Source organism: Mytilus trossulus, chromosome 7 (assembly GCF_036588685.1).
Source record: "Mytilus trossulus isolate FHL-02 chromosome 7, PNRI_Mtr1.1.1.hap1, whole genome shotgun sequence".
Lineage (NCBI taxonomy): Eukaryota > Metazoa > Mollusca > Bivalvia > Mytilida > Mytilidae > Mytilus > Mytilus trossulus.
Window position 1 is genome coordinate 75,079,538 of NC_086379.1, and position 18,729 is coordinate 75,098,266.

The 18,729-nt window shown below is 30.4% G+C and overlaps 1 protein-coding gene across 5 annotated transcripts; it reads right to left on the bottom strand.

Moving 5' to 3' along the window:
• Positions 1-566: 566 nt before the first annotated feature.
• On the bottom strand, positions 567-17,802 carry LOC134725815 (uncharacterized). Of its 5 annotated transcripts, none has more exons than XM_063589984.1 (7): positions 17,675-17,802; positions 13,401-13,452; positions 12,276-12,785; positions 11,786-11,933; positions 3,914-4,127; positions 2,819-2,880; positions 567-2,036 (listed from the first exon to the last, which is right to left on the bottom strand). In XM_063589984.1, the coding sequence occupies exons 3-6, from the start codon at positions 12,757-12,759 to the stop codon at positions 2,821-2,823; spliced, it is 906 nt and encodes a 301-aa protein (XP_063446054.1). In that variant the 5' UTR covers positions 12,760-12,785; positions 13,401-13,452; positions 17,675-17,802; the 3' UTR covers positions 567-2,036; positions 2,819-2,820. The 5 variants fall into 5 exon arrangements, with proteins under 5 accessions (XP_063446054.1, XP_063446055.1, XP_063446056.1 ...); XM_063589985.1 differs by having other exon boundaries at positions 17,573-17,781; XM_063589986.1 differs by having other exon boundaries at positions 17,644-17,744.
• Positions 17,803-18,729: the final 927 nt, after the last annotated feature.

The window sequence follows — 18,729 nt, forward strand, 5'->3', positions numbered from 1 at the left end:
ATTTTGTTTTAAATTCTTGTTATCAAAGGTATTTAATAATTTTAATTTTTTGTCTTAGTTTTGTAAAATTCCAGTACTGTTTGACACAGTTATTGATGTCTTATAAAAACTTTAACCCATACTGAAACTAAATGTTGACTACTGGTACGCCAATAGATGTCAAGCCATAGCAATGTTTGTCACAGACAAGATAAAAACATTAACCCATACTGAAACTAAATGTTGACTACTGGTACGCCAATTGATGTCAAGCCATACCAATGTTTGTCACAGACAAGATAAAAATGAGTTTCAAATGTTGGCCTACCTCTATAAAAAACAAAATCTGCAATAATATATGTACCCTTTTTGTATTTTTTCATGGGATTGAAAGCTTTTCAAAGAAATTCCAGATAACAAGAAATGTATCAAGAACTTTAACCTTCATAATAAGTCTTGAAATAGATTTTATAAGAGGGTTGAGATTTGTTTAAGAAAACTCACTAGAATAGACAAAAGCATATAATTATGATGCTCTTTCTGCTGGTATGTTGGCAATATTTATTATGTAATGGAAAAAAAGTAAATTTAAAGCAACTAAAAACAAGCACCTAGACAAACAAAAGAGGTAGAATGATCAACAATCAACAAAAATAAATTGCAGTAGTTATACAAGATGTGCACCAAATTTCTTACACCTAGTTCATTCTTACACTTTTTGTCAAGTTCACATTGCCATGATCTTGCAGATATACTTCAATTAATGCACTAGCTAATTTTTCAAATTACAGGAATATTTGGCAAAGGGAAGCAATTCTAAAATAAAACAGATTGTGTTTGTGTTCCCTGTCAATGCAAACTTAATGGCAAGTTTAGATACATGTAAGCTGTTTAGAATTTTTCATTCTATAACCACCCTTATGCCATAATTATGTGATGTAAATATTCTTGAATCCCTTGCTCTGTATAGACAGGGAAACAGTTTGTCCGTTATATTTACTTATATGAAAATCCAAAAAGTTCAAATAAATATAAGATAAAGCTTTTAATGTGCTCCTTAAATGATATATGCAGAAGGAATAATTACCTATAACTAAATAACGAAAAAAAACCAATGTTCTATTACTAACATGTCCCACTGATTCTTAAGCTGATAAAATAAAGTATTAAATATTAAACCAAACTGTATCTTTTTACAATAACATTTAGAAATTATGCATAAATTAAATTTGAAAACTAAAAAAAACACTTTTTCAGTAGCTGCTTGCATTAGAATCCATAAAACAACAAAATTTACATCTTTTCTTTTCCTATAAGAATGACAAGTGGTGCTTTAAAAAGAACATACATAGACTTGTACTGTAAGAAGGAAATCAGTACATATACATGATTTGTTAAAAAAATTATACCAGGCTAAAACCAGAGATTCATTATAGTTGTGTCGTTGTAAAAACGAACACTTTATGAATACTACTCTCCCCTTACCACATGATCAATTATTGAATAATTGTACTGTCCTAAAATGTGCGCTGAATGTAAACAATGCTGTTTGTGTACTTGTTCACAAAAAGATATTGTTTTTATAAACAATTATTCAAGAGTACAGTGAGTCACAATTATTAAACTGATACAAATTCAAGTACAAAAATAATCTTTTCATATACATAACATGTGAACATAAGTAGTTGTAAAGAAGTACACATCAATCAAATGTTTTCATTTCTAAAAGCTCTGAATGTTTTGTTTTTCTATGATAAAAATATATTTCCCCCTGGAATCAATCCTATCTTTATCCCTATAAGAGATCATTACAAATCACAAAAACTTCCATGAGTATAAAATTACTCAATATAAATAAAATGAACTTGAATAAAATACAAACTGTATCACTCTCTTGTTCTAACTACAAATAAATTACACAAAATAGATTATACAATGCCGTATATACAATGAGACATATGTAATCTGGATGGAGTCTGTATATCATGGTCTATGTACAGTGATCTTTATGAAACAATTCTCTCCTGGAATGATTTCATTTTACTCTGGAAAATTTTCTGAAAAGATAACAGTTTTGTAATGATAAATACCACAAAATAATTTCAGTAGAAAAAAGGTCCATAAAATGTGTTGAAGATTTTACGTAATATGATATTTACACTTCAAAGACTACTCTTTTCATTGTCAATTACGCTAATATTTTCATTTAGTCATGCGTAACTACTATGATATCACCATATCTGTCTTACACTCTTTATATCATTTTAAGTCAAACTTTGCGGTTAACATATTTTACCACTCATTTCAATATGATATGTCATTATCCTACTTATCATAATTTTAAATTTACAACACAAAGTTTCCTTTTAAATGGTTTAAAATTCAACTATGAAGAATAACAAACTGTTATATCTTATGTGATAGAGATGTAAAACCAATTCTTATTGATGAAAATAAAAAAAATTGTCAACAATTTATTTGAAAGATATTTTTCTTTAGATGAAGGGAACTTATTTGGCATTTCAGCAACAAGTATGCCAAATGATGAGCTATATTTTATTTTAAAATGGTTTCCAAATGATCATTAGCAGAAAGGGTAAAAAGTTTCAGTGAAGAAAATGTTGGGAAACAGACTTCTCAGAATGAATATGTGTCTTCGTTAAGATTCGAATATACATGAATTCAGGAATTTTCATTTTCATTGGAATAAAGTTTGATTATCAAACAAACAAATTAAAATGTATAATTTCTTGGAATTAAATAACAGTGTATTTAGTCATATAAATATATAAAAAAACATTAAAAAAACCTTTGTCAATATCAACTTATGTTATCTTACCGTCAGGATTTACTGAAGTTCAATGATGTTCTTACTCTTGGTGAATTCAGCGACTCATTAAACTGAAATTAAAGATTAGTTATTATTGTACATACATCTCAACTACAGTATCGACCCGTAAGTGTTCATATCCTTTTCCTCTGGTTGCTGTAATTGGATAGAAGCCTCATTGGCATTCATACAACTTTTTTTTTTTATATTGATGATGTGTATTAGCCACATTTAAAAAGAAACATAAGTAAACATCTTATTTTGTGCACATGCGACTTTTGAGACCAGCACAGATTGTAAGTTATAATGACAAAATGATTTACATTACATAATATATTTCCATAGAAACATGCAGTATATGAACGGGGCCTAGAGATTTAAAATAACTAGGTTTTTAAGTCATACATGTACATTTTATACTCATTCCATACACCAAATATAGTTGAATTTTTGTTTATGTTTTTTATAAATAAACTTAAAGCAGGAAAACTTAACATTGATTAATTCCCAATGAACTATGAAAATGAGGTCAAGGTCAGATGTATTATGTCAGTTTACATATTCCTTATAGTATCTAAGCAACAAACTAAAACCATGAAAACCTTACGTTGACCAATGAGCATGGAAATGAGGTCAAGGTTAGCTGATACCTACCAGGCAGACATATACAACTTACAATCATTGCATACACCAAATATAGTAGACCCATTGCTTTTTATATCTGAGATATGAACTAGACCACAAAAACTTAACCTTGTTCACTGATCCTTGAAATGAGTTCTAGATCAGATAAAAACTGTCTTATCTTGCAAGGTAAGCATATACTAAATGTAATTATCTTATTACACATAATAAGAGAGAAATTAAAAGTACAAAACATCTTAATTTTTGTTTTCAACAAGTCACTAAGTCACTGAACTATGATGTCAAGGACAATGGACATACAAGTGATATGACAGAACATAAACTTCATAAGCAAGGCTTCTATATACAAAATATGAAGCATTCAAGTCTTCCACCTTCTAAAATATTAAGCTTTTGTTCATGCTGTCACCTGACCTCTTACCCTATGCCGAGCTTTAGTTTTGTTTTTTTGTATCTTACCTCTGACTGATCGTCTCCACTGATGGACTGTAACTGTATAAGGTCAGTCAGCTGACTTAATTTATATTTTAATGTTGCCAGTTCCTCTAATACTTGTGAGTAAAGTTCAGCATCTATTACAACCACTTCCTTGCCATCCATCTGCATTGTCTTAACATCCTGCAAACTTTGGAAAGCTGAAGGTAGGTCTAAACTAGCCTCAGAATCAAAATGTCTACAATAGTCAAAGATTGTTTAAATATATATGATTACTGATGTTATGCTTGATGGCCAATCACTTTCCAAAAAGTCTATTAGTATACTACTATTTAGATTCGATTTTTTCCCTTTAGATATTGGTATAAAGACTGCCATCAGTTCATCACATATAAACCTAAAATTGATTATTATTCATGGGGTACAAATTTTTGAAGATTTTGTTGGTAATAGGCTGAAATACTAATTTTAGTGTTAAACAAGAATGTGTCCCAAGTACATGGATGCCCCATCTGCAAATCATTATCTATGTTCAGTGGACCATGAAAATGGAATAAAATCTCTAATTTGGCATTAAAATTAGAAAGATCATATCATAGGGAACATGTTTACTAAGTTTCAAGGTATTACTTCATAAAAAACTACCTTTACCAAAAACTTTAACCAAGAACTTCAACATGAAGCGGGACAGACGGACGGACGCACAGACCAGAAAACATAATGCCCATAAAATGGGGCATAAAAAAGTATAACTTGCTTTAGTCTCACATGAAAATTTTAACAAAACCTTTAAATCAATTATCCATCAAAATACAATCAATTGAGGAGTTATACAGTATGGGCTTTGCTCATTGTTGAATGCTGTACAGTGACCAATAGTTGTTAACTTTTACGTCATTTCATATCTGGGAAAAATGTCCTATTGTCAATCATACCAAATCTTCTATTTTTTTCATTTCCTCAATCTACAAATATTGGGACCTATGAAAAATAAAGTATATTGAAGCTTATCATTTTATACAGAGTATGACTTCTATCAATCTAAAAACTTGCTGCTGTCTTGATTTTATTTAAGCTTTATTGTCACAGCAACAGCTATAATTTTCAGTGCACAGTAATGGTAGTGGCTATTTAGCATTATTAGGAGCACATGCATGGTCCTTTGACTAAATTTCTAAGGGGTCAACTAAGTTAGTTTATTCAAACCAAGATCAATATTGGTTTTGTTTCATCTATGGTCTATTTTTTTGCAAAGTTGGCATTATTAGTTACATTAAACATAAAATATAATTATGAAATTCTACTCCATACTATGATAATAGAATAGTGCCCTTTATAGCTTTCTGTTTGGTGCGAACCAAGACTCTGTATTAAGGCTGTACTTTGACGTATAATGGTTTACTTTCAAGAAATTTAGCCTTGGATGGAAGGTTCTCTTTGGCACACATACCACATCTTCTTATATCTGTTTATAGAAGGTTAAGTCCAGAATTTCAAGACAATTTAACCTTAGGAAAAAGTTAAGATATTAATTTATAACCATCATCTGGCCCACAGTAATGGACAATTGATTTTTAAAAATTCCTAGAGACTTATGAGAGCCTATGTGTGTAATTGAGAAACAAATGGAATGGCTTCTACCATTTTTCTACTGCATTAACTGCAAAATTATCCAAGTTCGAGTGCTATTATTTTGTTGGGAGACCAATCGTATAGTTAATTTATCAAGAAATAATAAACTTATTATTTTGAATTCACAATGAATTTACTTGCTCTTTACAGAATTTAACCTTCACAAATATGTTTTTAACTAAAATAATATTAAATCAAGGTTGTCTTGTATTACAAAATTGATGTTTGACTTATTTTCAAAGTCTCTGTCAGTATATTCCCATTATCTCATTTTAATCATAATGATTAAAAGTAGAAGTATAATGTAACTTCCTTAAAAAAGCATAAATAAACAGGAAAAAGAAAAAAAATCATAAAAAAGTGCATGAATAGTTTTCTATAATATTGATTTAGTTTTTATACATTCATTTTCCTTATACATTGTAGCATATCAATAGAAAATATTTCATTTTTTTCCCTTTTATCATGAAACAATACAAATAGAAAATGTAGCAAATTGTTCCTTCTATTTTGATGCAATACATACTAAACTTCACTCAACAAACAGGATCAATTCAATTTTCTAACCAACTACAATCCTTCAAAATTTTTTAAAAACACATTGTTGGATTCACAGAAATAGATATTACCAATGATAAAAAAAAGAGTATGGGGAATCTTTCATGCGTTGAAATAGACATGCTTTTCTATTTGTTGCATATTATCTATATAAATGATCCAAACAGATGTATAAAATATAGGTTATTTGGTTTTCTCTCTATGAACACTTTGTAAAATTATCAAGGAACTAAAAGATGCATAAATAAAGTTTATTTATGTATATCATCTCAGAAGTCTTATCCAAATCATCAAGGGTATTCAATAAATTTGTGGAAGAAAATAATTAGCACAGATATAGTAGGTGCAAACATTAATGCATGATGGAATTGGTGTAAGGAACTTTTATCTGTGCCACATGTTTTGCCTGTCCCTAATCAGAAAACTCTACTAGATATTTATATCTTAGTACTTTTTGTCCATTAATGAGTTTGATAATGGTTACTTGTTACATGTCATTGTTTTTGTTGGTGACCATACAATGACCCAAACAATAACTTTATTTTTAATTTTTTTTTGTAATTGGGTTGCTGTCTGGTTGATCGATAGATATCAAGGGTCTCATCTTATTCATAATCATACAATACAACTTGATAACCCAGATATACAAAAATACAGGTATAATTGTTGGATATAATAGCAGTCAATTCTTTGGAAAATCCTCCTATCATTTTAATGTACAATGTATTAATTCCTACATATCCTATTGGCATATTCTAATGGGAAATAAAACTCATACACCTAACAACATTTAAAACAAGCAGGTTTCGTACTATTTAAATAATTGATCTAACAGGGTACATGTTAATTTGTTTAATGGAACCAGCATTTGCTACATGAAACATTCATTATATGAAAAACAAGTCTTAACTACATTCTCATAATAACAAGGAACCAGGCTCCAAACCAGCATGTCTTTACTTACATAGTTAATCTCCTGAAACTGAAAGCAAGGTCATATAGTAATCAAACTAAAATCAAGGTCAAACTTTAAACCCAAGTGCTGATCATGTTTGTGATAGGAGAATAATTACAGCATCCTTTTAATACATCTGTCATGATAGTAAATGTAATGAGGCTTAAATTGCTGCACTTCAATTTGATCAAATCAGATATGACTCATAAAATAGGTTGCACTATGATTAAACATCTTTGAATGTGATATAGGAACAAATTGCAGTTTTCATTCAAATTTTGAACTGCCAGCATGAACAGTAAGAAAAAGTGATACAGCAAAGAGAATTATAAAAAAAATCTTTAGAAATGTAATTATCAAAAATTAACACTATTAAATGATGAAGATGTTGGCAAATAATTACAAATACATCAATTTTTGTTTATGACTTTCTTGGACCCATAATTGGACAATAAATTAATCTTGTTTCTACATGGCTTAATTATTATAGTGAAACATGAAACAAACATCCATTATATTTAATCAACTATAAATCCTTATCAACTAATTATCTAATGCTACACTCAAACTGTACATAGCTAGATGTAATAGTATTACAACATTGCTAGACTCTCTGTATGGCAGAGGGAATATAAAAAGGAAGCTGATGAGTTTTATACTTCATTCTCAATGTGCATATTGTCCCGATGAAAGATGTCCTAATAGGTTGATATAATGTTTAACATTATCGGTCATTCGATCCTTGATGTAAGACACAGCAAACAGTGTTTAAACATGAAATCAATATACTATTCAGGTTACTGCCTTAACAGTACAGATCAGGTTTTTTTTTATTAATTAATCTATACATCATGCAGATGTATTCAACTTTTATTCAGGACAGGATATTGTTCTAATAGAACTTTACGTTTTCAAAAATTTATAGTGAAATATCATACCATTTCTTCTAAAATATTCACTAACATATTTATGAGCATGCAATATAGATTGAGACTTTAGTCATACAGTGTTTAAATATATTTAGCATTTTGCCAACAAAAAGTTTTGTTTCATTTAATCAGTTTTTTAAGATTGAAAATTATATACTGTTGATTCATTTCTAAATTCTATTTTAAACCGGAGTAAACCATGAAAAAATGTTGATTACGTCACATGACACAATTATGTCTATGATCTGATAAACAAAACAACGTAAGCCTATCAGAAGACATTCGTGGGTACCAATTTTTGTGGATTGATGCAAACTTGTAAATTTCATGGTTATGCCAAAGTCTGCATATAATCCTATGAACAATTTGTAATTAGCAGAACATTTTAATTCATGGTTCACTTGAACTCACCAAATCAAGGAAAATATTGTTATCCAACCAATAATTACTATCCACAGTATACTTTTGAATCAGTTACTGCTGTTTTACAATTTTTAAAATATGTCAATTGATATAATCTTTGTCTGCTGGTTATATATTAATCTTAACATCTGAGTACTCAAATGCAATACATTTAATATACAGTTTGACACAAAATCAAGATATAATGTTTGAAGTTGTTCATTGCATAGAAACATCACAGTAAAACCAGGGTCAGCCTGGACTTTTGGTCAAGTTCAAGTACTTAATTTTTTAATTTGTATGTAGTGTATTGTAGGCAGAGATATATAATTTTCATTTTTTGCCACATGTATTGTTGTTTTCTTTGACCTATGAACTTTGATTATCCCTGTGGTATCTTCTGACTCTATATAATATGGAAGGAAGGAACATACAAATTTTAAAATGTAATTCTTACTAGAATAAAATTTTGTTAAACAGTATTATTCTGTGTAGAAAGGATAGAAATAGTATGCGATATGATTTATACACCATCAAAGATCCTAAGAAATTGATTAAACAGACTTGATTGATGAACATGGCCTAGCCTACGAAACACACAGACTAGATTGAAGAACATTTGTAATAATATACTATGGCCTACTAGCCTACGAAACACAGACTAGATTGAAGAACATTTGTAATAATATACTATGGCCTAGCCTACGAAACACAGACTAGATTGAAGAACATTTGTAATAATATACTATGGCCTACTAGCCTACGAAACACACAGACTAGATTGAAGAACATTTGTAATAATATACTATGGCCTACTAGCCTACGAAACACAGACTAGATTGAAGAACATTTGTAATAATATACTATGGCCTAGCCTACGAAACACAGACTAGATTGAAGAACATTTGTAATAATATACTATGGCCTACTAGCCTACGAAACACACAGACTAGATTGAAGAACATTTGTAATAATATACTATGGCCTACTAGCCTACGAAACACAGACTAGATTGAAGAACATTTGTAATAATATACTATGGCCTAGCCTACGAAACACAAACATCATACTGAGGCAAGGAATAAAATCATGTTAAAAGGCTTTGATAACTGCTTGCACTAACTCTTCGAGAAAGTGCCAAAAGCAACTGTTGCATACTGCCTAAGCAACTTTAACCACAAGTAAATAATTCTATCAATGCATTTAAAACAAATCAAGCTACATTTGTACAACATGAAAAGCTACAAAACATTCCTGTCTTAATGGTTGCCCTCAAACATGCAATAGGTAAGCATAATTGTGTCAAGCATTCATAACCTTGCAGATTAAATCATAACATATGCAGAATCCAGGTTACAGTTAGAAGACATCTAGCAGAGAATTTGAATGTTAAATAATCATGTTTATAATGGAAACCATAGGTTGTTTCCTTTGAAATGGAATAAATAGATTAGTTTCTGTATTAGCACTGTTGGTGGTGTACAACTATCATATTAAAGCTGTATAATTAAGTCAGAATGGTTGTTCACAATAATTGGACCATAAAACGCAGTCAAAAGAACACTGCATTTTTCCAAATGGAGTGATGATATTTTTTACGGTGTTGCGTTTCCATGTTGGTGTAATATTTTTCCAAAAATATAATAATCATCTTTCCAAAAAGACTAAAACAAAATTATTTCAATGATTCAAATTTACACTTTTGGTTTACAAATGTTTATATCTGAAAACTGTTCACCCTTTACACTACACACAAGTATTAAAGATAATTTTGCATTCACCGATAAAACTTTACTTTAAAGCCTGATAACTATCAGATACAAAAGTTCTTTACACAACGGGTAATGAACCTGCTAAAAAAGTTCACTTATGCCAGTAATGGTGTCATTCATTATAGAAAAATAGTTTGTCATGTAAAATACAAATTTTTCAGCTATAAAAAAATACTGCATCAAATTTCCATTGAATACATTGATGAGATTATTCAACATTCCAGCTATAATGTAATTTCTAAACATTTATACATCATACATGAGTAAGTAATTATTTTAATTTTCATATTTAACATTTTATCCTGACTTTATATAACATTCCTAGAATAATATCTGAAATCAATACACAAATAATGCAACACACAAAATGACAATAACACTCATGCTGTTACCACACAACAAAATGTTGATAAGGTTATAATGAAGGAATTCTGAAAATTATAGCACAAAAACTACTCACAAGATTAAGTTTTGATCACTTTTTTTGTTTAAAAGGGTCAAATTGACCTACATTATGTTGAATAATTGGAAAAAAAAAATATAATGCTAACCCTTCAAACTTCAATCAGAGTTTAAAAAAATTGGGTCATGTCGACCTAAATCTTTTTTTGTAAATTGGGTTTGCATATTGGAATTCTCTTTGCTCCTGAACCTTTCATTATAATAGAGTTTGCTTCTTTTATATCAGACATGGTGTTTATTCAACAAAACACCTATAATAGATGCACATGTATGTGCTTTAGTACATATACATGTATTATTGTGTTGTCTAATTAACATTAATAAGAGATTTGTAAAATAATTCTGATGGATCCATGAACACCTAAATTCGAGTCAGTCAACAATTTTTAAGATCAAGAATCATGTGCACTATTTCCCAGTGTCTTTGTGGTAGAACTTACACAACCATGTCAACCCAAAAGGATCAGTATTAAAGACAGAGACATTAAGTTTCCAAAGTGGATTTTTGACAAGAAAAACAAGAAGAACGCCTTCAGCTTATGTTTAATTTATATTATTCAGTTTATCGATATCAGCTTATCATGGTCAGGGAATATATATTAATGACTTATTGGTCAATAGACTTATTAAATCAATAGCGGTAACAAAATGGAAAATTAATAATAATACTTTAGACCTATAATAACGAAGACCATGTCCCAAGGACACTGTATAGGAATTAATAGTCTGTCTACAGAAGATTAATTACAAGATACAATTAGTTTGTGATGAAAGACTTCCATGCAATGCATGCAATGTTAAGAATTCTGTGCACTAGGTTAGCAGTATCCTATATATATGTTAATGTCTCTTTGTAGTAAATGCCTACTACACATAATCTATCATTTATCTGTAGCTATTTTTACAAGGTATTCTGTCCGTCAGACATTCAAGATCATGTTCCTGTGTAGGATGCTAAAATACGCCCAATAGATAGAAAGTTTTAAAAGTATCTAATGATTTAATCCAAGTTAATTGTTTTCAAGAAAAGTTATTGAGTTAATACATTTTGTAAGACTAGAGTAACAATGATTTATATCCTATTCTTGTATATATTTGTGCTTTAATATTTCAGAACCTGCCATTATATCCTGATCATGAAAGAAGCAGGGATTTGAAGCCTTGTTTTACCTGTATCCTGTCTTACCTGATTTCACGAGAAGATCGTTTTGACATATCCAGTAAAACATTTTCACAACTAACAGTACTGGTGCGACTATCCTGTCGTCTAATCACTTTTTTCTCATCCTTATCCGGAGTTGTTGGTGCTGTCTCACATTTTACCCTCTGTGCGTCTAATGCGGAAAAATCAAATTTAAAAGTAAAAGTTTCAGAATCATAACTTATGTAACTGTTAGTTTTACTGTTATCACGACGTAATTTGGTAGTACTTCCAAGAAAATCAACAGAATCAAAAGTTGCTAATGGTGCACGAATGCTTAGTTCATCGAACATAAAGAGATCTGAAGCCTCACTATGACAACGGTCCAAGCTACTACCAAATGAACTAGTCCAAAATAAACTGCCTGAAGACTTCCATGACAGTCGAAATTTCTTATCTGACTTGTGTCCAATTTTCTTTAAACTTGGTTTTAAATTAAATAAATCAGAATTTCTTTTAGAACTTTTAAACTCACCATAATTAAATGACCTATTTTGTGCACCACAAGTACAATTTGAGCTTTCTTTGTCCTCCAAAATATGATCAACTTTCTTTTTGTGTGAATGACTTGTATTTAATGGTTGACTTGATGTTGCTTCTACATGTGACTCTACTTCATTGGGAGAGAGGCTCTCTATCCCACTGTCAGAAGTAGCAACACCTAGTCCATGTTTAAGATCATCAATGTCTTTGTCTATAAGTGGAATATTCTTTACTATTTCATTAAAATCAATGTCTTTTTCATTTTCTTCTTCGGTTATGGTCAACTGACCATCAGTTGACTTGTTGTCATGGTTAAAGTTATTGTCAACATTTGCCGATAGTCTGTCATCTTCGTGTGGTTTGACCGGTGAATATTCTATTTTTATTGCCAACCCATTGTTCTGTTTTTTATGTGGTGACTTCTGTTTTGGTGAGAGTGAAGCTTCATGGCCACTTTTAGAATAGCATGCACCCATCTGTTTTTTAATCTACATTTGTTGCTCTGAAAAATATAAGAACATAATTCTGCATTTCTTTAGAACTGATTTGTAGAGAATCTGTAATATATAAATGTTTATAGGTTTGGTTTACAGAAAAGATATGATTTAAAAATGAACTAGATAACAGAATTTTGTGCAAGAACACATTGTACGGTCATAAGATTTGAACATTTAATGATTATTTTATAGACTTTATCCACATCACAAAGCAGTTGCATTCTATAAAATAGACAGAAACATGAAATGTTAATTTTGTTACCCATCATTTTCCAAACAAACAACGTATAATGATAATGTCTGGAAGATACATGTAGCTCAAGTTTAACTGATAGACAATCAACCTGATAAAATATAATGATGTTCAACTTTTATTTTCCTAGACAATATTTACTTTACCAAAGATTGTGTAATTATGGTATCTGCATGATCTGAATTCATTCAAAATTGTTTCAAAACTTCATCATCATGATCATAGAAATAATAAAAATCCATAAACATTACAAAAAATTCTGAAGAAGATGCATATAGCAAACCTTTTAAGAGAAACTTTTCAATATTTCCAACAAAGCAGTAAATCACTATGAATGACTGGCAGTTTTGTTGTAGGATCTACTTACTTGTTATCAGGTAAACAATTAGTGGATTTGTGCAGCTGTTTCTAAACTGATCCTGAAAAAGATAAATTCTTCAATGTTATCCCAGGGAATGGTCATTCTCTACTGGACTGATTAATATTACTCAGTGAAATATTCTAAATGGAAACAATTACTGGTGATTATAGAAACTTAAACAGTTGTAACCCTATCTATATTGATATACTTGTATCTATCTATAAATAATGAATTAAACACTTAGAATAGAATAACACTGCCATATACCTGTATTAGCAGGTATCAGTGTCTCTGGTGTCAAATTCCATAACTACAGGACGAAGCAATAAAAGTACATCTAACACACCTTCATACTATTGTACACTTTGTTTTGATTGATTTAGTCAACATCAGCAGTTTTCCTCACTTCACATACAACAGCTTGTTTGTGTATTATAATTCATAGAGAAATAACATCACAATTGACCAGACAAAACATAGAAAGATGAAACACAGCCAAAATATACTCTATCTTACCCTCAAACTACCTGACATGCACTATAGTATCAACACTTATTTGTTACCCTAACAATTGTTATTAATTAACCTGATATTATCTGGCCCTGCAGGACATCAGACACAACAACATTTTACACCTGTTACTTAAGTTCACCTATAATCACCTGGACATTAAGACCCACTTACCTGAATGTAGTAATTACATTGATTTTCATATTTCCAGAAAAAAAACTTGTTACCGATAAAATACTCTGTTATCAAAGTGACTCACTTTCTCGTTTGAGATCAGTTTGTCTCAATGATATTAATCTATATAATCACCTTCAATGTTACAGCGATGTACCATAGCTATGTTCCTCAGCAGGCAAAACAGATGTTACTTACCATATAACTGATTCATCGGCAAATTATTAAATAATGTAAAAAACATCAATTTGCAGGCTAATAATTAGAAAAACAATATCAATATCAACATTTTATTGAATGTACAAGATCTGACTGTGATACCTTCAATGTGCAAAAGTTACTTCCTTGAAACATATGACTATAAAGCAAATAAACAAAACCAAAATAAATAATTATAAAATATCAATTAATAAATAAATTTATTGTTTGATAAAATTAAAATTAATAAATTAATTGTTTGTTTAATAAAATGCAAACAAAATAAAACGTCAATCAGTTTTTTTTAAAATGTTGCTTATAGTTAATAAACTAAATACTAATGCGTCATTATGGAGTAAAGGGGGTGGCATCAAAAGGCGTCATTGTGGAGGAAAGAGTTAACATTAAAGTAAATAAACAATTATTAACTGCAACTTGATAATATCTGAAGAAATTTCGTATCATAATTCTGAATTCATTCCGTAATTCAAAATGAATCAAATTGATAGTTTTCCCGTTTACATTCAGAATTGAAAGATGAATGTTGCATAGTACATGTTTATGTACTATGAAATAAGCTATCTAGTCATTAAAAAACAAGAATGTGTCCAAAGTACACGGATGCCCCGCTCGCACTATCATTATGCATCTTCAATGGACTGTGAAAAATATAATTTGGCATTAAAATAAGAAAGATCATATCATAAGCAACAAGTGTACCAAGTTTCAAATTGATTGGAATTTAGCTTCATCAAAAATTACTGTGACCAAAAACTTTAACCTAAAGCGGGACGAACGGATGGATGGTCGAAAGAACAGACCCACAGACTACTCTACTATCGTAGGTGGGGCATTAAAATAAGTTGAAAACATTTACCCATAAAATATTTTCTTCAGCATATTACAAAACGAGTACAAAACTTCTGGTATTTGATGTTGCAAATCGAGGATTCCGGTTCTGACTTTGACAGTGAAAAAAAAATAATATTGAACTGATTTTTAAGCACTAATCAATTACAAAAATAGCAAGAAAACAACTTGGGAAACCCAAGGATAGCACATCATTCTAGACTTAAGGAGACCAATGCAGGCTTGGCATTATAATTGTTATAATTGACAATAAATGAAAATATTTTTTAATTTATGTTGAAATAAATAGAATAAGCAATATATATCAGCCTGCTCACCATTCCTTACATGGAAATGAAGGTATAAAATGTTTTGATCACGCCATGCCGTAGACGCGGGATTTTGTCATGGACAAAGTTCCTCCATCTTTCACTTTTCATCCATGGAGATCCCTGCTTATATTTATATTTTTCACTAATCATTAAAAAAAATAAAAAATAAAAAAGGTTTTTAAATCCTTTCATCATGGAAAGCGTATGAAAATTTACACTTCATAATTATTCTAAATGAATTTTAAAGCATCAATTTTAAGCTTCAGGTAAGTTTAAAAGTCTATTCTACAATGTATTTAAATTGATGCTTGAAAGAATACTAAATTTATTATGCAACCCATCCCTAATGCAAATTCACTGTTGATACTTATTATTCCTGTCAATAATAAGATAACATTATCCATACAATTAAGCACATTTTGACAAGTTATATAAGCTTACAACACATATTAAACATTTTACGATACCACACTTACAATGACTTAATTTAATTGAATAAAACATTCAATCAGCATGATCAGACTATACAAGTAAATCCCCTTCCCATTGCAATCTAAAATAACCCTATAAAAAAATGAAAAAAAAACCACAAACAAATATTATGGTTTTCTAACATCCCGCAATAAGTACTGGCCACCATCATACATGTAAAGTCAAGATTGCTGAAAGTAAAATTGAGAATGGAAATTGTGAATGTGTCAAAGGGAGACAACAAACGACCAAAGAGCAGAAAAGAGCCCAGAGCCAACATCTGATTAATTCCAATAACAAATTTCAAAATGTGAGTTTAAATTATTGCAATTATAACCAAGTCCCATTTTCAGTAGTAGATATGCATAAGACCAGGCAGCTAAAAATGTTAAAATGTTGTTAATGATGTGCAGGTCATGCAATTACAAATCATTTGATTATAATTGTTTTACAAAAAATTTGTAAGGGTTCCCCAGAACACAGTGTCTCGCCTACTTTTGCTGCAAATCGCAGGCTCAACAAAAATGAGGAAAAAAATCAATAAAAATATTCCTCTTGATACTATCTTTTGATTGTAAGAAGCTTCTGTCCAAGTTTGGTAAAAAATCTAGGATAGTTAATGAATCTAATAAATGTTTTGAAAACTTTAACAGCAGACTGTATGTAATGTTAACTGGAAGACAATCTAAGTCCATTAAATAGTAAAATACGGAAAAAATGGATTTATTTTTTTACAAAATTTACTTTTGGATACTATCTTATGATCATAAACAAGCTTCCGGCCAAGTTTGGTACAAACCAAGGATACATGTAGTTTAAGAAAGTCATTAAAATTCTAAAAACTTTAACCACAGAGTGAATGTAATGTTTCCCCCCCCCAAAAAAAAAACAAAAAAACAACCTAAGTCATTTATAAGTAAAATACGGAAAATATGGCATTTTATACTTACAAATTGTACAAGCTTCTGTCCAAGTTTGGTAGAAATCCAGTATAGTTTAAGAAAGTTATTAAAATTTCAAAAACTTTAACCACAAGGTGAATATTTGTGGACCATGCTGACGACGACCACGGAATGTAGGATCCCTTGGTCTAGCTTTTTCGACTAAAGTGATGAAGGCTCGACAAAAATGGTGGCAGCTAGTGAAAGGAAAACAATTTGACTGCTAATTTTAAAATGGCTGGGAACATTTATCAATGATGGAAGAACGCTAAGGGGTGGTGGCTGGCCATCATAAAATACATCAGTGAGATCCCAGGTATTAAGATTAAACTGTTGAGGAATTATAACTCTTGATCACTGCAATATTTTTCGCCAAGGTTGACACAAAATATTGAAAGAAGCAGTAGAGAATCATTAGAGCTACATTTAAGAACTAGGTGGAACAGTCTTAGATTTACTGTACAAGATGAAGATGAGTATTTTGATTAATACATGTAGCATATCCCAATTTTTAGGTAATAAAAGTAAAATATATATTGATTGGATTTCAGTTTCACTCAGAGCTCTACTCCTGAGAATTGAACTTATATTTGAATATACAAAACAAAGCAAGAGCACCTCAATTGGGGCAAGTGCACCAGTATTCAATAACCAAAATTATGTGAAATCTTCTGCCACAATATTTATGGCACAAACCTGTTACCTGGTATTCACTTGTCTGCACCTTAGGGCTTTGCTATAAGATTAAGTTTGTAATTTTAGTAAAGTTAATACTGTTCAGTTTTTGTACAACTAAATGAATTACTGTGACAAAGCTTGTTTGCAGCTTGGTTTGTTTTCAGAAATTACTACAAATCCATATTTTGTGTAACAGGAAGTTGTCATTGAAGATTGTTGGCGCTCCGAAATTAAGGGTAGACAATTTAGCGGGGAATTTGACAAGAAAAGTCAGAGAGATATCAAAAACATATTGGACGAAAAGAAAGACAAACGTAAACAGGAATACAGAGAAAACTTTCTTGTTGTATAGATGCTTGACACATGATAAGATAGGATTGAAAAACTTTAAACAGTAGTAAACTCTAGATCATGTAGATAGTGTATGGCATGGCAGTAATTAGTATCTGACCTTGACCTCATGCATTTTCTCATGGTTCATGGGTCAATTTCAACTTTTGTTTTTTGGTCTGTTTTTTAAATAAAAAAAAACCCCTTATAATGATGGGTCAGCTATATTTGGTGTATTGAATAAATTTAAGTATGTCTATCTGACATGTACAATCTGACCTTTGACCTCATTTTCATGGTTCAGTGGTTATAGTTAAGTTATTGTGTTTTGGTCTGTTTTTCTCATACTTTATGCAATAGATCTACTATATTTGTTGTATGGAATGATTGTAAGGTGTACATGTCTAGTGGGCAGATGTCATCTGACCTTGACCTCATTTTCATGGTTGAGTGGTTAAAGTTTAAGTTTTTGAGTTTTGGTCTATTTTTCTAATACAATAAGCAATAGGCCAACTATATTTGGTGTATGTAAATATTTTATGATCTATATGTCAGACACGCAGATTTTATTTGACCTTGGCCTCATTCTCACAGTTCATTGCTCAGTGTTTATGGTCTGTTTTTCTTAAACTAAGCTACAATGTATAGGTCAACTATATGTTTTGTATGGGAGAATTGTTAGCTGTAAATGTCTGCCTAGCATGGTTTATCATGTTTATCTGACCTTGACATCATTTTCATGTTTCATTGATCAATGTTGGTTTTCTTGGTTAATGTTAAGTTTATGTGACAGTTGTAATAAAGCTTTGCATTTAGGACTATCAACATAAATCAATGATTAGTAAAGAAGGC